Source organism: Eublepharis macularius, chromosome 3 (genome assembly GCF_028583425.1).
Source record: "Eublepharis macularius isolate TG4126 chromosome 3, MPM_Emac_v1.0, whole genome shotgun sequence".
Lineage (NCBI taxonomy): Eukaryota > Metazoa > Chordata > Lepidosauria > Squamata > Eublepharidae > Eublepharis > Eublepharis macularius.
Genome location: NC_072792.1, coordinates 186,669,265 through 186,690,621, shown reverse-complemented (window position 1 = coordinate 186,690,621; position 21,357 = coordinate 186,669,265). Strand labels below are relative to the sequence as shown.

At 47.5% G+C, this 21,357-nt stretch overlaps 1 protein-coding gene across 1 annotated transcript in view; it reads left to right on the top strand.

Annotated features, from left to right (window-relative positions):
* The window catches only part of ATG16L2 (autophagy related 16 like 2), a 64,447-nt gene that overhangs the window by 4,647 nt on the left and 38,443 nt on the right, over positions 1-21,357 (top strand). The window contains exons 2-5 of the mRNA XM_054974518.1: positions 8,927-9,014; positions 13,261-13,381; positions 13,819-13,892; positions 20,849-21,091. Coding sequence (XP_054830493.1) covers positions 8,927-9,014; positions 13,261-13,381; positions 13,819-13,892; positions 20,849-21,091 — 526 coding nt within the window. The remainder of the gene's footprint in view (positions 1-8,926; positions 9,015-13,260; positions 13,382-13,818; positions 13,893-20,848; positions 21,092-21,357) is intronic.

Here is a 21,357-nt window from a genome sequence, read left to right as displayed (position 1 = left end):
GTCAAGAAGCAATTTTCCCCAGGCCAGTTTCGCTAGGGATCCTGATGGTGTTTTGCCATCTTCTGGGCATGGAGCAAGGGTCAGTGTGTGTGTGTGTGGAGGGGAGGTAGTTGTGAATTTCCTGTATTGACAGGGGGTTGGACTAGATGACCCTAGAGGTCCCTTCCAACCCTATCCTACTACATAATTCTGTAAGTGGGTTTCCAATGACTCACCGGGAGTCCACAGTGCAGCACCTAGCAGGAGAAGAGGAGAGTCGCTCCATCGGCCAGTGCGGCCGGAACGAATCGCTGCTGGGCGCAGGAACTGAAGCCGCTCCCCTCGTGTGCTCCCCACCCGCAGCAGCCCCAATCTGGGTGGCTGCCGGGCGGAGGAGCTGGAGCCGCCCCCCCCTTGCGTGCTCCCTGGCCGCGGCAGTCACTGCCAGGCTGAGGAGCCCATCAGGGCACCTGGTGCCATCCCTCACAGTGTGGCACTGGGGAGGGGGCAATGCCATCAGGCTGCCCTGCCCTCCTTCCCCCACCCCAGATTAGGGCGCTAGGGAGGGCGCAATGGCCACCTGGCCCACCCTACCCTTCTCCTCCCTCGCCCTTGATAGGGGTTCTGGGGAGGGGGCAATGCCCAGCCGGGCTGCTTTGCCCTCCTCCCCACCTCCAGATCGGGGCTCTGGGGAGAGGGCAATGGCCAGGCTCATAGCCCTGCCCTCTTTCGCTCACCCCAGATCAGGGCGCTGGGGAGGGGGCAATACCCAGCCCCGCTGCCCTGCCCTCCTTCCCCCAACCCAGATTGGGTTGCTGGGGTGGGGGCAATGGCCAGCCAGGCCCACAAGCCCTTTCTAGAGCCCCCTGTGTTTTTTCCTACAATGGGCTTTGCAGTGGATGCCGTGGTGTACCTCCAAAGGAGGCCAGCCAAGAACACCAAAAGCTACACAAGCATCAAAGGTTCATCTTTTGCCTGCTCCACTCCACTGACTCCCCTGCCACGAACAGGGCCAGAAGCTTGCGTACCTCTCTCCAGAGGGATTGAAATTTGCTACTGGACTTCTCCTGTGCTGTTGCTCCTCCAAGACTTTGTGCTGACTCCGCAGTCTCTGTAGCTGGAAAAACCTCTTGGCAGCCAAACACCTCAACGGGAGACATAACCTCTAGAGCAAGGTTGCCACATGTCATCGTTTGGCCAGATGTTCCTGCTGAGCTGCATTCATGACATGGACTCACAGAGCTGCCGCATACTGAGCCAGACCCTCGTTCTACCAAGGCCAGTATTGTTTACTCTGCCCAGCAGCAGGTCTGCAGGTTCTCAGGTCAAGGCCTTGCGCATCACCTGCTACCTCAGGTAGGCCAGGAATCGAACCCGAGACCTTCTGCATGCCATCAAGCTCTGGGCTGGAAGGGGCCCCTGTGTTTTCCTTCTAATGTGAACAGCAAGTTGCTTTCCCACTCATGCTCTTACTCATTCGCAAAGTGACTCCCTCAGCTCCCACTGGGAGCATTTTCTCATCCCGGAAGCGTGCTCAGGCCCATAGCACGAAAGACTCTTTGTTTTACCTTTCAAAGGTGAGAGGTGTAGGAAATCCCCTGGATTACAGCATCACTTCTCTAATCGGCTGTGCCTTTTATCGGCAGGCTTAGTCAATAATCTCGGCGGCGGCGGATGATGACTTTGGACCACAATTGCCGTCAATGCAACTGGAATGCCCCTTTCTCAGAGTGCTCACCTCCAGCGACGCGCCGTTCGTTCTTCTCCTGACCCCCCTGACTCCCCGTTTCCTCTTCTTGGGGAAAGAAGTGGTTTCATGATTTTCCTTTCTATCCACCAGCACAGCATCTATAGGGCTGTTATCGAAACTTCTCCTCCGGAAGTCTACAGCATCTCACATTAAGGTGGTTTTGGGTGGCAGGGCAGAAACCCGTAGCGCAGACCTCGGAGAGGGGTTGCCAGTCAGGATGGGCCAGGGGCGTCTTTCCTTTGCCAGGAAAGGGCTTTGTGCCTTTGGCACGTCAGCAGGTAGTCAGAGATTGATGGAACTCGTAAGGGAACAATTATTACAACAACAACAACATTCAGTTTCTATACCACCCTTCAGGACAACTGAAGCGGTTTTCAAAGTCTGTTTTTATTATCCTCACAACAATCACCCTGTGAGGTGGGTGGGGCTGAGAGAGCTCTGAGAGAGCTGTGACTGACCCCAGGTCACCCAGCTGGCTTCAAGTGGAAGAGTCGGGAATCAAACCCAGCTCTCCAGATTAGAGTCCCGCACTCTTAACCACTACACCAAATTGGGAAGCAAGTCTTCTTTCGGCTCCAGCCTAACACCCCCCCCCTTTCTATAAGCATAATAGAGGTATATCTTACAGAGCTCCTGTAAGGTAATATATATAAATTGAATTTTGTTATATGAATATAATCAAATTATTATTATTAATTATTATTATTATGGTCATAGATCCAGAGGAGTTAGCCGTGTTAGTCTGTAGTAGCAAAATCAAAAAGAGTCCAGTAGCACCTTTAAGACTATTGTAGCATAAGCTTTCGAGAATCACAGTTCTCTTCGTCAGATGTATCTGATGAAGAGAACTGTGATTCTCGAAAGCTTATGCTACAATAAAGATGGTTAGTCTTAAAAGGTGCTACTGGACTCTTTTTGATTTTATTATTATGTAATCATGTCATGTCTCGAGTGTGAGATTAGGCACTACAGAATTTTTCTATGATTACCTTCTGTTTTAGAGAAGGCAATGGCAAACCACCCCGAAACAAAAGCCGGCCAAGAAAATGTCGCGGTGCAATGTCCCCCCCCCCATGGGTCAGTAATGACTCGGTGCTTGCACAGGGGACTACCTTTACCTTTGCCCTACCTCCTGTTTAAAAAAAATCAAAAATTTTAAAAGATTTTCTATTCCTTGGCTCAATCATCGCCCAAAAGGGAGATTGCAAGCAAGAAATCGGAAGAAGATGGAGTCTCGGAAGAGCAGCCGTGAAGGAAACCAAAAAGATCCTTAAGGATAAAGATGTGTCACTGGGGACCCAGATAAAGATAATCCATACTATGGTATTTCCCATTATTTTTATTCATTTATTTTATTTATGTCATAGAATCATAGAGTTGGAAGTGGTCATACAGACCATCTAGTCCAACCCCCTGCCCAGTGCAGGATCAGCCTAAAGCATCTCTGACAAGTATTCATCCAGCCTCTTCTTGAAAACTGCCAGTGAGGGGGAGCTCACCACACCTCCCTAGGTAGCTGATTCCACCTTTGAACTACTCTGACCGTGAAAAAGTTTTTCCTAATATCCAGCCGGTACCTTTGTGCATGTAATTTAAGCCCATTGCTTCGGGTCCTACCCTCTGCTGCCAACTGGAACAGCCCCTTGCCCTCCTCCAAATGACAGCCTTTCAAATATTTAAAGAGAGCAATCGTGTCCCCCCTCAACTTCCTCTTCTCCAAACTAAACATTCCCAAGGCCCTCAGCCTTTCCTCGTAGGGCTCAGTCTCCAGACCCCTGATCATTCTTGTCGCTCTCCTCTGCACCCTCTCGATTTTGTCCACATCCTTTTTGAAGTGAGGCCTCCAGAACGGCACACAATACTCCAGGTGCGGCCTGACCAAGGCAGTATAGAGAGGGGCTATGACCTCCTGCGATTTCGATGCTATGGCCCCTTTGATACAACCCAAGATTGAATTAGCCTTTTTTGCCACCGCATCACACTGACTGCTCCTATTTAGTTTACAGTCCACTCTTACCCCAAGATCCCTTTCCCATATACTACTGCCCAGAAGTGTATTCTCCATTCAGTATTTGTGCTTCTCATTTTTGTGGCCCAGATGTAATACTGTGCACTTGTCTTTGTTGAATTGCATCCTATTCACAGCTGCCCACTTCTCCAGAGTATTCAGGTCTTGTTGAATTTTAATTCTATCTTCTTGGGTGTTTGCTACTCCTCCCAATTTGGTATTGTAACGAAATGGTTTCCAGGGGTGAAATGAGTGCCAGTTGCTGTTAATTTGTCTTTAAAGAAAGGGGAGGAAATGTTCCCCATGAGGCCTGATGGGCTGTGGGGCCAGGGAGAGGCCTGCAGGAGTCTTGGTGTGGGACGCCCTTCTTCCTGGACTACAACTCCCAGCTGCCCCGGGCCAAGAAAGGGCGGGAAAAATAAGGGGTGAGGCCAGAATTGAGAGACTCAGCCGATCCTGAGGGGAAAAAGTCAGTTATTCACCTTCTTCAGTGAAGAAGGAGAGGCTCCTGCTGCGGGGGGGAAACCCGGGTGCCTGGGCCCTAAATGTGGAGGGCCTGGGAGGCAGCAGAAAGGAAATAAAAGGTGAACTTTCCCTCAGACCACCAGCCCCTTAAGGTAGAGCAGGGAACAGTGTGGTAGGGAAAGCAGACGGCGGTTCTCTTCGGTTTGATTTTCTGCCCTGTGAGTTCTGAACAGGGGGGGGGGTCCTACCCCTATGTGCTGTGCCTTTACCTGCTTTGCATATAGTGCTCTGTATATAGTTAATAAATTATACTTTTTTGGACTATAAAGGACCTTGTGGTGCTCTGACTACGTAAGCTCCCCCACTTGGCACGCTACAGGGAGGGAGGGAGCCCGGGAGAAACTGATCAGGCCAGACCTTGGTGGGTTGCCAATTCACCAGGGCCCAACCAAAGATTGGGGAATTCACTTCCCAGTAAGGAACCTCAGCCAGGGGGGTCTCACTGCCCCTCAGTCAGGCGGCGTACAATTCAGTGAGTGGTGGCAGCGACAAAGAGTGTGAGCCACGCCCTTCCAGGGACGGTGGGAGGCGGATAGTGGGGCCAGCAGGCCATTGACGGCGGATAGTGGATGGCAGTGGGAAGCGGATAGCGGGGCTAGCAGGCCATTGACAGGGGCTTAGTTGCCCGGACTGAGAGCCAGCGCCCGTTCCGCCACAGGTATCATCAGCAAATTTAATGAGCAGCCCCTCCACTCCTTCATCCAGATCATTGATAAAAATATTGAAAAGGAGCGGGCCCAAAACCGAGCCCTGCGGCACCCCACTGGACACCTCCCTCCAATCTGACGAAATGCCGTTGACCACCACTCTTTGAGTGCGGTCCTCCAACCAGTTCCCTATCCACCGAACTGCCCTATAGTTTAGAAATAATATGTTACTAATAACGGGGGGTTGGAGTGCTGTTGGAAGTCTCACATTGAAAAGGGGGGAAGGGAGGGGGTGGGGAAATATATTCATGGGAATTGAAATGGATTATATTTCTGTCTTAATTTGACTATATATTGACCCATCCAATAAAAATTTATTATAAAATGAACTGCCCTATAGTCCACTCCACAGTCTTCCAGTTTGCCTATCAGAATGTCATGGGGGACCTTATCAAAAGCTTTACTGAAATCCAGATAAATCACGTCAACAGAGTTCCCCTGATCCAGTAAGCTGGTCACTCAATCAAAGAAGGAAACCAGGTTGGTCTGGCAAGATCTGTTAGGAACAAAACCATGCTATAGTCTGCCTTTCTCACTGAGACTCAAGGCGGATTACACAGCATGAGATTAGTACAATCAGTATCAAGTACATTTCCATACAGTATCAGGGACATTTCCATAAACAATGCCATAGGGTAAATAGATACAAGTTTAAAAGACATAGTATTAGCAAGAATCCAATACAGAGTAGACAAAATACTGAAGCAGAACATAATCAGTTCTAGGACTAACGTTAGACAACACGGAGCACTGGTAGTACATAGGGGTACATGTTTAAAGCAGCAGATAATTGGGTGATTCCACACTAGTGGTTTTCCGCTGTTCAGCCTCCAAATGACCTCGATTTTTCTTTGTGTTTCCACACGAGGTAAGGCAATCCTAGCAGCAGCTTCGAAGTCACTGCAGGTTTTGTCCGGTTTTTTTCCATCCTGCTTTTCCCCAATTTATTTGTCTGTTTGCAGCAGATTAGGGATTTTAATCATGCGAAATTCTTTGTCCGCTGTTCTCCCCACCCTTGCCCTTTTCGCTCGCCCTTCGAATCAACTTAATTTGATTGGCCAATCACGTTTTCTAAGCCACACCCACTACCTTTCCCCTCTTGGTTTTTTTTTATTTATAAAAAACATTGCAACGTTTCTACAAGGCTATGCAGAAACATATCCTGTGTCATGTAACGACAGCTGACCAATAATGAGTCCGTTTTTCAACGTGCCATATTTGTTACTTGTTGCTCGCTGACAGCTGACAGCTTCTGAGGCAGAGGGAAAGTGGCGTCATCGGTAACAATTTCCCCTCCAAATGTCAATAACCAATACTAATTCCACGATATCATTAGGAAATGCTCTGACCTATCAGATGTGTTTGTTTGATGCAACGTTTATATGTAGCAACGTTTTGGGGGGGGGATTTTTTTTAAAAAAAAAATAAAGATGCACGTCTATCAACACTTCCCCCGGAAAAAACAATGAGGAATCGATTTTTATACTGGCAAATTCTTCACGATGGACTTTGAGCATGATGAAATGAAATGTCAATGCGAAACAAAAGCCTTAATGTGGAATCGGGGAGCGGTGGATTCGTACGACTCCACTGCAGCACGACTGCTCAGAAAGTCCGATCAAAATCGATCATGCAGAATCCCCCCATATGTAAGGCAACATAGTGGTGAAGTTTATTGGTCCCTAACTCATTAGCGAAGCAGCTGAGACCCCCTCCCTACAATACAGCCCTCCCATTTGAGTAAAAAGCCTTTTTGAATAGTTCGGTTTTGCATTCTATGTATGGATGTGAAAGCTGAAGAAAGTTGGTTCACTTGAAATGTGGTGCTGGAAGAGAGTTCTGTGGATACCACAGATGGACAAAAAGACAAATAAGTGGGTACGAGATCAACTGAAGCCTGACTTCTCCCCAGAAGCTAAAATGACAAAACTGAGACTATTGTTCTTTGGCCGTATCATGAAAAGACTCTCTGGAAAAAGCAGTAAAAGCTAGGGAAGGTGGAAGGCAGCAGGAAAAGAGAAAGACCCTCAATAAAAGAAGCCACGTCCTCCAGTTCGCAAGATCTGAGCAAGTCTGTTAATGATAGGTTGTTTGGGAGGTCTTTCATTCATAGGGCCACCATAAGTCGGAAGCGAATCGACTGCATGTAACTTGATGACATATACCACACACACCCCCCCCTTATTTCTGCTTCCTGGCAGCTGGTATAGCAGAGTGCCTAAGAGAACAGGCTGTGATCCTAATTCAGATATCCCCTCTGCCACATATGTGTTGGATGGCCTTTGGCAAGCCACTGTGCCTTGGTCCTTTCATCAGAAATGTGGGTATAATAACACTGTCCTACATTACAGGGCTGATATAATAATATTTGATTTATATACCACCCTTCAGGACAACTTAAGGCTTACTCAGAGTAGTTTACAAAGTATGGTATCATTATCCTCACGACAATTACCCTATGAGGTGGGTGCAGGTGAGAGCTCTGAGAGAGCTGTGACTGACCCAAGGTCACCCAGATGGCTTCAAGCAGAAGAGTGGGGAATCAAACCTGGCTCTCCAGATTAGAGTCCTGCCGTTTTTAACCACTACACCAAACTGGCATGAAATGCTTTGAACACTTACAGCTCTACGTTCTAAGCCTCACAAGACAAAAGAGAAGGTAAACTGTTGCCTCTATGGTCATTTTAGACCATTTGTCTTCAAAGAGTAAGTAAGCTTTATCCGGGATCCATAGTTGTCTGGCGGTGAAATCCTAAATAGAGATTGAAGATCTGTTTAGGATTTCACTGTAAAATGTGTTTGCTAGAGCTGTCTGCAGTCTGTGACTGGGAAAATAATTTAATGATACGATTTATTTATTATTTATTTACATTGTTGTAGTCCACCTTTTTCACTGAGACTTAAGGGGGATGACATAATATAATGGCTAGCCTGGAGGAACATGTCCTGCCCTTTAACAGAAGCCCAATGAGTTGTTATTCACCAGGTGGTATTCCTAATCCCCCTGCCAGGCTTCACCTGTCCGTTTGCAGGCAGTAAGCCTCCAAGAAAGGGACAGGACATACCCATCCCTGCCTGCCTTACTTCCAAGGCTGTTCAACGATAGTTGAAGCATGTAATGTGTTTTAAGTTGTATTGTGATCCGCCCTGAGCCCGCTGTTGTGGAGAGGGGGGAGTATAAATCCAATAAATTAAATTAAATTAATTGTCCATCCAAGCAGCAGCTGGTGTTCCTTGGGGATCTGGGTTTGGCCCTTTCTGCCTCCAGTCACCAGTCCTGTCATAGTGCCAGAGAATCTTGCTTTGATGAGTAGAAACTCCCGGAGCTCCGTGGGATTTACGGCGGATGGGATTTTGCAAGAACGTAATGTGGTGGTGTTGGGGATGATAACAACAACGTTCTATTTATACACCGCCCTTCAGGGCAACTTAACACTCAGAACGGTTTACAAAGCATGTCATTATTATCCCCACAGAACCGAAAGAGCACACAGGCTCAAGGAAGTATACTTTAGGAAGTGGTTCCCTTTTGTTGGTTGGATTATTATCCCTACGACAAAACACCCTGCGAGGTGGTGTAGCGGTTAAGATGCAGTGGTGAAGGCAACCATTTAATACTCCCCTTGCTGAACTCCAAACTGGTTATAAGCAGTGCGTTATGTGCTTATCTTGCATATATTTTTGTAATTCTGTTTCCCCTTTCCTCTGGCTATCTGCTCCCTTGGCTTCTGAGGGCACTCTCTTCCCAGCCATGGGAGCTAGAAACATGCTTTGTGCTAGCTTTTAATGAAAGCGGAAATACCCGAGAAGCTGGATTTTGTATTCAGTGCTAAATGTCATTATGGCCAGGCGGGGTTGTGGTGGTAGACCCCAATTCTCTCCCTTCACACAGAGGGGGAGGGTGAACAGTCCTTTAGTGTCTCGGTCTTCTTTTACATGTCCCTTTTCCTCTTGCAGATAACAAACTCTTGGAAAAATCCTGCTTGCTGAGCACGTACAAGCTACAAGCGGACTCTTTGGACCTACAGATGGGACTATCTGCCAGGTACCAAACCCTCCCCTAGCCTGGCCGTGGGCTGGCAGCTGCAGAAAGACCTTTGCCTCTTCCATTTTGAGCATGCAGCAACCGTGCAAGCCGTGCCCAGGCAACGCGCCCTGGCACTCCACAGTACCAAAGTCCTCTGAATAGCAGAGGCTGCGCGCTGCGTCTTACAATCGGGGCTTTCTTCCGCAAACACAGCTCTGACGGGTGATGCTGCCCTGTTTTCCTCCTTGGCAGAAGTGAGGCAGGGGGGAGGGGAGTGCTCTAGAAAACAGCCCCCGCCATTGCCGCTGAGTCAGCCGCCTCAGCGAATGCTGGTGCTTCCGTTTTAATGGGGAGCATTTTTGGTCACTTGCAGCAACGATCAGAAGCGCATTTCATGCTCCCAGTTGCGGTAGAGTGAGGATTTGAACCCGGGTCTCCCAAATCCTAATCTGACACTCTAACCGCTACTCCTCAGTGGTTCTGTTCTGGTTGGCGTCTTTGTTCACTCTGTAGAACATCTGAAGCCTGGGGGCAGAGGAAACCCTGGCTCTGTCTGCCCTCGTGGGGTTGGTTGTCAAAACCCTCGTACTTTACAGATAAATACACACTAAACTGTTCAATTCAAATATTTAGTTTTGAGGATTAGAATGGGTGTCTGCTACCAGGAAACCAGATAATTTCTAGGTCTTTGAAATTCTGCAACACTAAAGGACAGGCCAGTAAGACCAACAGTGGGAGAAAACCCTTCCCTGTAACCCTTTTTGAACTGTGGTTGTTGTGGATTTTCCGGGCTGTATCGCCATGGTCTTGGCATTGTAGTTCCTGACGTTTCGCCAGCAGCTGTAGCTGGCATCTTCAGAGGTGCAGCACCAAAAGACAGAGATCTCTGAGAGATCTCCGTCTTTTGGTGCTACCGAAAGACACTGAGAGATCTCTGTCTTTTGGTGCTAGCGAAAGACACTGAGAGATCTCCGTCTTTTGGTGCTACCGAAAGACACTGAGAGATCTCTGTCTTTTGGTGCTACCGAAAGACACTGAGATCTGTCTTTCGATGCTACACCTCTGAAGATGCCAGTCACAGCTGCTGGCGAAACGTCAGGAACTACAATGCCAAGACCACGGCAATACAGCCCGGAAAACCCACAACAACCATCGTTCTCCAGCCGTGAAAGCCTTCAACAATATATCCTTTTTGAACTGTTCTGCATAAAGGTCTGGATTTATTCCTCTGCTTGTCCCTCAACTCCTCCCACAGTTGGTGTTTCCAACCTTCAGGTGCAGTCTGGATATTTCTCAGAATTGCAACTGATCTCGCGGTTACAGAGATTAGCCCCCCTGGAGAAAATGGCGGCTTCAGAGGGCAGGCTCCTGTGGCATCACGTCTCTGCTGATAGATCAAGATGGGTAGCCGTTTTAGCCTGTCTGTAGCAGTAGAAAAAAACAGAGTCTGGTAGCACCTATAGGACTAACAAAATTTGTGGTAGGGTAGGAGCTTTCGTGAGCCACAACTCACTTCTTCAGATACAGCTCAAATGTGAGTCCATCTGTCCTTATGTCTTGGAGCGTGGAGTGACTGCAGAAGCCGAATGATAATAGCTGGTGAATGACAAAGGCAGGCGTGATTGGATAGATTGAGGGGTAGTGGGTGTGGAGAAATCAGCATTGGTAATGAGACAGAAAGCCTAGGTCTCGATTCAGTCCAGGTGGATGCATTGTCTTGAGCTTCATTATCAGTTGCAGTTCAGCAGTCTCTCTAATCTGCAGTTACCCTGCAGAGGAATTTCAAAGGAAGATTAGAAAGACTGCTGAATTGCAATTGATAAGGAAGCTCAAGACAATGCATCCACCTGGACTGAATCGAGACCTAGGCTTCCTGTCTCATTACCAACACCCACTACCCCTTTGCATTCCCCATCCTATTCAATCATACCTGCCATTGTCATTCGGCTTCTGCAGTCTCTCCACTCTCCAAGATATAAGGACAGATGGACTCACATTCGAGCTGTATCTGAAGAAGTGAGCTGCGGCTCATGAAAACTCATCCCTTATCACAAATGTTGTTAGTCTTATAGGTGCTACTGGACTCTTGCTTTTATCTCTGCTGAGTTCCCTCTACAGGCTCCACCCTCAAACCTCCAGGAATTTTCCAAATCAGAGTTGGCAACCCAGGAAGAAACAAAACAACGTGGGGAAACAGCAAGCTGGACTCAGCCCGCTGTTTGCAAAGGTCCTTCTGCCACAAGACTTGTAGGGGGGAAAAACTGATGTTTTCCTCATGTCTTAGTTGAAGAGCTGCAGAAATGTGCAACAGCTTCATGGTATAAATTGATTCTTGACAGGGCTCTGTCTCCAGCTGATTATTAAAGGACTTAATTGTGTCTCTTTCGAACCCGTGCCTTTGCATTTCATGGGGTTCTCCATGTTGGAAGGCACGTCAGGGTCTCTTTAGCTTCCTCGTGGCCTCCTCGGGCAACCTCTGAATTTCTTGCCTCCTTGAGGATGTCCTCCCCCCGCCCCGCCCCCCCCCCAGTGCCAATCTGCCACCCGCAGGGATGAACCATGGGTGTGGGCGGCTTGTGAGGGACTCCGGTGTTGCAGCCAGGAGCCTCCTAGCCTAAAGCTATGCTTCACACGCTGCCTGGAACAGTATGGAACCAGACCTCAGAGCTCTATTTGGGCAGGGAAGGATAATAATCTATCTATATAAAGACGTGTCCTGACTGACTCATCAACACCCAGCCCAAACCTATGGACCTAGAAATATGAAATTTGGCTTTCATGATGTAAACACCCGCGGAGAAGGGATTTTAAGAAATTTGCCCCATAAGGGGATAAAAAGGGGTAAAATGTGTTTTCTGAAAGGGATACAGCGCCCCCACTCACTGCCAGCTCGGCCACTCTTCCCTGTTTGGCCAGCCTTTCAAGGTCATTTGCATATGCGGGCTGATTGGGGCTCAAAATATTCCACACCTTATCCACCCCCCTCCCCCGCAGTTGGAACACAGAGGTCATTTGCATATGTGGCCTCACTCCCCCCCATTCTGCTGTTGCTATTGGGAGTCATTGAATGTGTCCTGAGGTCAAATGTACCTCCCAGTCATCCCCTAAAAGTTCACTGGGGTTGCCAACTCAAAAAAAACCCACAAACCAAAAATGTTACATACCCGTAAGTATTATAACTGGGTTTAAAGTAGTTAAATACTATAGTGAAGCACAGGTATCAAGCTAGTAATAATAATAATAACATTTGATTTATATACCGCCCTTCAGGACAACTTAACATCAACTCAGAGCAGTTTACAAAGTATGTTATTATTAAGGAAATGCAACATTGGTCCCTAAGACTGAGTGGCAGAACAAAGCATCTGAAATGGCCCGTAGAAAAGAGCAAGAGTCCAGTAGCACCTATAAGACTAACAAAATTTGTGGTAGGGTATGCGCTTTCGTGAGCCACAGCTCACTTCTTCAGAGCTGTGGCTCACAAAAGCGCATACCCTACCACTAATTGTGTTAGTCTTATAGGTACTACTGGACTCCTGCTCTTTTCTACTGCTACAGACAGACCAATGCGGCTACCTGGATCTATCTGAAATGGCCAGACCATGTTCTATGAGTACAAGGGTACGGGCACCCAAAGCGATTGGCCATCTAGCATTTCACAGCCAGCTTTTGAGCCTGACGTGCTTCTCCACAAAACAAACTTTGAAAGTTAGAATACTAGAAAAGTGAAAATAAACTATGAGTATTAGACATTAGACTCAGCAACTGTTTCCTAACACCCATCAGTTTGTGTCGCAATCCCAGGATTTCCTTTGGTTGCAAACTGCGGGCAGGACTCTTTTCTCTCCCGCTCTCTCTGTCCCACTGGTGCCCTTCGGCTTTTATAGATACACTGCAAGTCTCTCTCTCCCTTTCTCCCCCTCCTCTGCCAATTCTCGTTTCCCCCAAAACAAGCAGGCATCTTTTGCCACAGTACAGAATAACAAGTTTTTATCCTAGCAGAACTTTTCATGGGTAGTGCACGGTCCACTTGTCTGATACGATAATATGGGAGGAGGCACCCAACAGGGCCCTGGAATGCAGCGAATACCAGGGGGCAAGAGGCAGTTATACCAAATCCAGATGGAATCCTGAACCAGTACAGAAAAATGACTTAAACTCCAGGCCAAAGTGGGTCCCATGTGAACCCAAGACGAGGTCAGCGCAGCACGTGTGTCCAGGCGCTTTCTGGTTTCTAGCTCCAGCTTTTCTGATTTGCTTGCAGATCAGCCTTGGAGCCTGTGGACTCCGCGGGGGGTGAAGTCTTGGACTCGGCCCAAGTGCTGGAGCGCCTGAAAAGGAACTACGAGGGGCACATTGGGCAGCTGCAAAGAATCAACGTGGAAGTAAGCAAAAGAGCTTTTGGAGCTGCCTGGGAGGAAAGCAGCTCTGCTGGGCGGGGGGGGGGGGCTTCACGGCGGAGGGGGCGCAGTTTGTGCTGTCCATCAGTGGCATTGCAGCAACTGCAAAGCAGGAGAAATTTGAGGAGGCAAAAGGCACCAGGAGACGTGCAGTTCTCCACCCTTCCTATCATGAACGAATTTTCAGGGTTCTTTTTCATTTTATTTATTGGCTCAGAAGGCATCTTCCTATTGGATCCTTGGCTGAATCCAGGAGCTTGTTTTCTCACACTAAAATTCACTTTGCTGTTTGTGGCTTGCTTTCAGGTTGTTGCGTTTTTCAGAATTTGTTTAATTTCCAGCCGCGCTACCGTCCTCTCTGCCAGATCGGCAAGCTTGCAGATTTGCTGAACAGCCTCTCTATCTCTCTTCTCTCTTTTTAGCTGACCTGTGAGATGATAGAACGGAACACACTACTCGAGGCAAAGGAGACCGCCCTCGTGGAGCAGAGGGGCAGGTACCGTTCCGTGTCCGCATCGGTGGGTGGCTGATTCTCCAAGACCCTTCCGGGGCTCATCTTCAGACCATGGTGCAGTTATCTTCAAACACAGATCTAAGCCCACACGCTACTTGGGAGGCTGTTCTTCATTTGAGGCTGGGCCATGCTCCAATGTCCAAGATGGGAACTGGCAGCCCCAGAGCTCAGTTTCTGCCAGGGCAACAAATTCTCAAGGCTGATGGGACAAACTGGGTTTGGCATTTTTATAGGGCCGGGTAGAACCCTATTGGTCCCAGGTAGGCACCTGCTCCTTGCTGAGCTGGCTGCTGCATGCCACCTTCTGGCCAACAGCAGTAGTGAAGCCAGCAGGTAAGCAAGTCTCACCTGCTGCGGTTTAAAAGCCGCTGGGGTCTAATAGGACAAGCTGGCTTCAGGACTCAGCTTGAAGCATCAGCATTTAAATTTCTTTGCATGTTGTGCCGGGGAGGAAAGGCTTAGAAGTATCTGTCTGCTGGATTTTTATTCTTCATTTCCTCCACAGAGCTTACAGCAAGATGCACAGTTCTCCCTTCCACATTTTATCCTCGCAACAGCCCTGTGAGGTAGATTAGGTTGAAAGAGAGAATGAGTGGCCCAAGATCACCTAGTGAGCTTCATAACTGAGTCAGGATTAGCACCTAGCTCTCCTGATCCTAGTCTACTACAGCCGAGCTCAACAGATCCCGGGTGCCAGGTTGCCATGGTGTCTGGATCCAGAGGAGTTAGCCGTCTGTAGTAGCAATATAGTAAAGAGTCCAGTAGCACCTTTAAGACTAACCAACTTTACTGTAGCATAAGCTTTTGAGAACCATAGCTCTCTTCATCTGATGAAGAGAGCTGTGGTTCTGGAAAGCTTATGCTACAGTAAAGTTGGTTAGTCTTAAAGGTGCTACTGGACTCTTTACTGTGGTTTCTGGAAACTCCATCGTGGCCCCTAGTATTCTTGCCCAAGGTAAACCTGTTAATTCAGTCCCCTTAAGCAGGAGACCAAATTAACAAAACCCTTTGTCTTTAATGGTTAGGGGCTGGGTGGCTGCTGCCACTCTTATTCATTCCCAGTCCTGTCTTCCCACCTGCTATTATTAGAAATCTTTGCCCTTTCCTTCTTGCCTAGTGTGTTAATGATTGCTTTTATGCTTTTGCATATTTTTATGGTTTTAATGATGAGTTTCTGTTGGTTTTCATGTTCTTAAGATGTAGTTTCATTTCATTCTTTATTTACGGTCATTTGACCAATCATTAACACTGTTGTACTAAAAAGAAAATTCAAAGCATAGAATAGAACAAATAAAACAATTTGGAATTAAGATCCCGTTACAATACAATATAATTTCTGAGATCTGAATATCACCAAATGATATCTGGCTACTTGATAGGCAGTCTTGACTAGAGGTGGGCACGATCCAAAAAAAATTGACAATCAAGCTGATCGTGGATCAGTGCCGGCGACGATCCTGAATTACCGATCCACACCGATCATCTCCCGTTTCCGATCCGTGGATCGTGGAGGCCAAAGCGGGGCGCGCTGCTATTCCCAGCTATGTGGGAAGGTGGGTGGTGGTGGTGGCCGCCGGGCCCGGTGGACACGGGAAGACGGCAACGAGCCACCTCCCCTCAGGGGGCAGGGGGTCTGGCCGTTCGCCGGCAGCACCCCCTATGTGCCCGCCCACCAGGCCAAAAAGGAGCGTGCTGGTATTCCCAGCGCAGGCCAGAAGGTGTGTGCTGGCAGCGGTGGCTGAGCCCGGTGGGCATGGGGAGACGGCAACGAGCCGCCTCCCCTCGGGGGGGGGGGGTTCTGGCCTGTGTTTGGCCATCAGAGTTGCCTATCAGGGTTTGCAGGGATGAGATTGGAGTGCCCATGGCTACAGAACACCCCCTTCCCCCTCCCTCCCCTAGGTGTCTTCTCCCAACTGGTGACTGCTTTGCTGCTCCATGGTTGGAAGGAAGCCCTGCTGATCAAGGAAAGCTGGGCTTCCATTCGGGTTTCCAGGGCGACAGAAGGAGGGCAAACACAGCTCAGGCATTCCCCTAGCTCTGTTGCCAGGGGAATAGATTGCTGGCGCCTGAGTGGATCCCCGATCTGAGCTTGATCGCCCCGATCCGGGCCCTTCCCAATCGCTGGATTGTTGGCCGTGGATGATCACAATCCACCGGTCACGATTGTGCGATCGCCATTATCGTGGGTTTTCTTCGCTCGTAATGTGGATCGTGCCCATCTCTAATCTTGACATTCTGATCAGACAGAAGGTAATTTACAATGAAATCCTAAGCAGAGTTAACTCCAGTCGAAGCCCATTGATTTCAATAGAGTCAGACTGGAGTAACTTTACTTAGGATTTCACGGTAAGTCTAGCTTTTTCAGTGAGACCAGAAATTCTACCTAATAGCGGTGTGTGGGCGGTAGGGTAGAGTTTTGAAAATTAACAGTTCATCCAATCAGTTACGGCCAGAGACAGGGAGTGAAAGAAAAAAAATCCCTTCCACTTGGCTACTCCGGATAGCGCTCCCCCTCCCTTCTTTCCCTTCTTCTCCCCTTCCCCAAGCTGTAATCGGAGGACAGAACTGAGGCATGGCATAGCCTGCACACTTTGGAAGAACGTGCTAAAAACACATTTGCCTTTCCACATAATCCTTGACTGTAAAGGTTGGAAATATTAGCACCTGTCTTGTGTCTGAGATGACCTTAACCTTTCAGCCCAGAGGTGTGGAAGCCTGGTTAAATATCGTCCGGAAACATCTTGGAGACGATTGTATGCAAAAAGGTTCCTTTGACCCTGCTTGGAACTTTCCGATGGGAGCTCCGCAGGCAGGGAGCATCCGTCAATCACTTCGGATGTTGTTGACAAAAGAAAATGTCCATGTACTGCAGCCAATATTTAGAGTACAAATACACCATGGAAAAATGAAATAATCAGAGAACCCAAAATTATTCTATAAACAGTTTTATAGAATAATTTTGGGTTCTCTGATTATTTAAAACGTTTATAAACTCTCCTTTCTCCTGATCAAGTGAGCCGTTTGAAAGTCTTTGTTGTTTCTGTTTAATTAGGGGGGAAATTGCTTCTTTTAAATCTTCTTTTTGAAGTTAAATTTGCTTTAGCGAGATTTTGAGAAACACTGGAAATCTCCTCTATATCAGAAGGGTTAAGGGAAATCTTGAATGTCACGGGAATGGAGAAATTACTTGAGTTAGTTTTAAAAATAAAAGTGGGCACTGTTTCTTAATTGATGGAATCGTTCTTACTGTTGGAAAAGATTTTCGAATGGGGAATAATACATTGTGGTAATTTTTAAATTGGAAAAATAAATATGGGTGAAAGAGGGAGAAGTTGTGTGGCCAGATTTTAAAGGAACAGGGCACTTCCATGTGCGGGGTCTTGGGCACATTGAATTGGCAGCCCCAACATTTTCAGGCCATCTGGGGACACTGGCAGTCCCTAGGCAAGTAAGACTAAGAGTATTCCGGGCTGGCAGTTGGCATGGGAGACGCCAGGACCCCAATTCTGCCTCCCTGTGCCTCTAGAGGCCTTCTCTGGGAAGTACTTCTTTCCTGCATCTGGTTTGGTTTTCCAGTCAATGGTTGTCAACACACTGTCTAAAAGTGCCTGTCTGAAAGGGGCCTGTTTAAGCAGCTGACACCATTCTCCCCCTCTCTGTTTTATCCTCAAAACAGCCTTGTAAAGTAGGTTAGGATGTGAGTGTGTGTCTGGCCCAAGGTCACCTAGAAAGGCTCCATGGCAGAGTGGCAAAACGGTAAAGAGTCCAGTAGCACCTTTAGGACTAACCAACTTTATTGTAGCATAAGCTTTTGAGAACCACAGCTCTCTTTGTCAGATGCATCATCAGCTTTCAAGAACCACAGCTCTCCATATCAGATGCATCGTCAGATGCATCTGACCAAGAGACCTGTGGTTCTTGAAAGCTAACGATGCATCTGATGAAGAGAGCTGTGGTTCTTGAAAGCTGATGATGCATCTGACCAAGAGACCTGTGGTTCTTGAAAGCTAACGATGCATCTGATGAAGAGAGCTGTGGTTCTTGAAAGCTGATGATGCATCTGACCAAGAGACCTGTGGTTCTTGAAAGCTAACGATGCATCTGATGAAGAGAGCTGTGGTTCTTGAAAGCTGATGATGCATCTGACCAAGAGACCTGTGGTTCTTGAAAGCTAACGATGCATCTGATGAAGAGAGCTGTGGTTCTTGAAAGCTAACAATGCATCTGACAAAGAGAGCTGTGGTTCTTGAAAGTTTATGCTACAATAAAGTTGATTAGTCTTAAAGGTGCTACTGGACTCTTTACTATTTTGTGACTACAGACTAACATGGCTGGATCCTCTGGATCTATGAACATGGCAGAGTGAGAATTCGAACCTGGGTCTCCCAGATGCTAACCCAACTTGGAAAAGCAGAGTGCAGGTGTATTTTTCAGCCTTAATATCTAAAATTTAATAAGGGAATCTCTTTTCCTTTCTCTTCATAGTTCATCCATGCTTCCATGTTTTCAGGATCTGTTGAACTTTGTTTACCTAAAACATAGACGGTAGTTCTTGCCTCTACATAAGTAATATTTTCATTGTATTTCAGTCTGATTGATGTATTAATGCCATTGACCTTTACTGTTCACATTTTCACTACATGATGAAGTTAATGGAGATCATAACCTAGGCTCTAGAGCAGGGAGATTTAAAATGAATGTTCTGGTCAATTCTTTCTTTCCTCGTACACAAATCAAATAAATAGGAAGACACATTGAATTATTTAGCTTTCTACTGAAGGAAGTATACATCAAAGGGTCCGTGTGGTTATTTCTAAATACCGCTTTCTAGAGGAGGTTGAGTTCCTTCCCTAGTGCCTGACAGAAAGCTGAGGCTGCTAACGGTTGTGAAATATGTAACACTGCCGTAGTCTGTTATTCTTTGTGTGAAGGTCAGCTTTCTTTCCTTGTGAGTCACATTTGAATGAATGTGAGAGGGCAAATTTCAATGACTTAAGAAATCAGGGCTCTGTGCCATGAAAACTGGTGCTGTCAGAGAACAGGTGAAAAATGTGCTTGGCTCCTAGATGTTGGCTCTGGTTCCTGCATCCAAAGCATATTTCATAGAATCATAGGGTTGGCAGGGACCTCCAGGGTCATCTAGTCCAACCCCCTGCACAATGCAGGAAATTCACAACTAACTTCCCACCCACACACCCAGTGACCCCCTGCTCCATGCCCAGAAGATGGCAAAACACCACCAGGATCCCTAGCCAAACTGGCCTGGGGAAAATTGCTTCCTGACCTCAAAGTGGCAATCGGCCTTACCCTGGGGGTGCCAGAAGGGCCCACGAGAACTAAGCCCTGATGCAACCCTTACTGCCCTCCCTCTCACGATCCGCCCAGGTTCACAGAATCAGCATTTGTCAAGGCCTGCACTACACCGCACTGGCTCTGTGATACCTGCTTATGTGCTGCAGGTGCCCGCAGTGAGTTGCCAGGCACAGCTAGGCCAGGTGCCATCTGCTGCTCCTCCCTCCAGGCAGGTGCCTTCATTTGGCTCCCAAATCCTGTCCCTATTTTTCCAGATCGGATTGCTCAGGAGTAAAGGTGGGCACAAACCAAAATATGAACAAAGTTCGTGACAAACCTGGCCGGTTTGTGGTTCACGAACCAGAGGTTCATCAGAGCCCATTTCTGACGAACTGCCACGAACTTTAGGCTGGTTCGTTTGGTTCATTTTTTTGGTTCGTCACTGCAGACAGCCTGGCGCCGATCAATCAGTTTCCTAGGCAACAGGGGATGGACTTCCTGCAGACCTTCTGCTGACCTGGAAGTGGCCTTCTGCTGGCCCAGAAGTGATCTTCTGCTGACCTGGAAGTGATGTTTTCCCAAACCCAATGAACGGGTTAGCGAACCAGGGCAGGTTTGTGAAAGTTCGTGGTTCATGAAATGCGACGAACCATGAACAGCACGGGTTTTTTTTTCCAGTTCGTGCCTATCTCTACTCAGGAGACTTGGAAATCCTAGAACCCAGTTCAAGAGTCCTCAATTGATACTCCTGGTCCCATAAATTGGGACAGTACTCTCATTAAAAGATACGTCTATATTTCTTTTAAGAAATGGTGCCACAGGGAGAGAAATTCTGCCCCAAGACCTGTAGAAAAAAATCTGATGCGTCATCATGTTTAAGCTGAAGAACTGGATTTGTTGCTATTGAAAGAAAAGTTGTAAACTGGACTTGCTACTGCCTTAAGGTTTCCTCCCAATAGAATAAATACATGGAATTTCTCTGCATCTACACTTGATATGTTATTCTTGAGGAGGGGGAACCTGTGTACCTTGATGGTTTGAAATACATGTATATCATTGTCTGAGAGCCAGTTTGGTGTAGTGGTTAGGAGCGTGGGACTCTAATCTGGAGAGCCGGGTTTGATTCCCCACTCCTCCACTTGAAGCCAGCTAGGTGACCTTGAGTCAGTCACAGCTCTCTCAGAGCTCTCTCAGCCCCACCTACCTCACAGGGTGTTTCGTTGTGGGGATAATAATGACATACTTTGTAAACCGCTCTGAGTGGGCATTTAGTTGTCCTGAAGGGCGGTATATAAATTGAATGTTGTTATTATTATTATTCTTTCACTACAAGCTATTTATATAGATTATTGAATTGTTGTTAGTAGTGTACCCTACAGCCATGTACTTCATACTTGATTTATAGGGCTAATTGTGGCTGGGCTCCTGTCCTGATCATTCATGCTATGAAACTTGGTGCTGTCATAGGACAATTGAAAAATGTACTTGGCTCCTAGATGGTTCAGATCTTGAAGACTCAAGATTCCTCAGATTGAGACCCCCTGGTCCCATAAACTGGGACGGCGCTCTCATTAAAAGATACATATATATTTCTTTTAAGAAATGGTTCGTCACAGCGAGAGCAATTCCTCTTTAACCTGCTTCAGGTTGGCCTCCGTGAGCGAACAGCATTCCAACTTGGAGGCTGTGCATCGGCAGCTGAAGGACCAGGTGGAAGAGCTGACCCATAAGAACAGTGCCGTGAAGGCTGACTACGACACCTTGCGCGAGCATTACCGGCACCAAGAAATGGAGTTCCGTCGGGCAGCGGAAAGAGAGCTGGAGCTGCTCAGAAGTGTCATGCGGATGAAGGTGGAGGCTGCTGAACATCGGAACGAGAAGAACGAGAGGTGAGTAACATGCACTTTGTAATCTGCCTTGAGTCCCAGTGAGGAAAGGTGGGCTATAAATAACATAAACCGATCAATAAAATAAAACTATATAAATTAGAGGACCCAAAGAGCCAGAGCTGAGAGCAAAACAAGTGAGAGTGTTGAAGAAGAGAGCTGAGGCTGTTGTAAGGTGGGTGAGCCCCGTAAGGAACCTGTGAAGAAAAGGTGGTTGATGGGGGCGGCCTGGGGGAGTGGGGGGCTTCCTCCTGGTGGTAAATCACTGG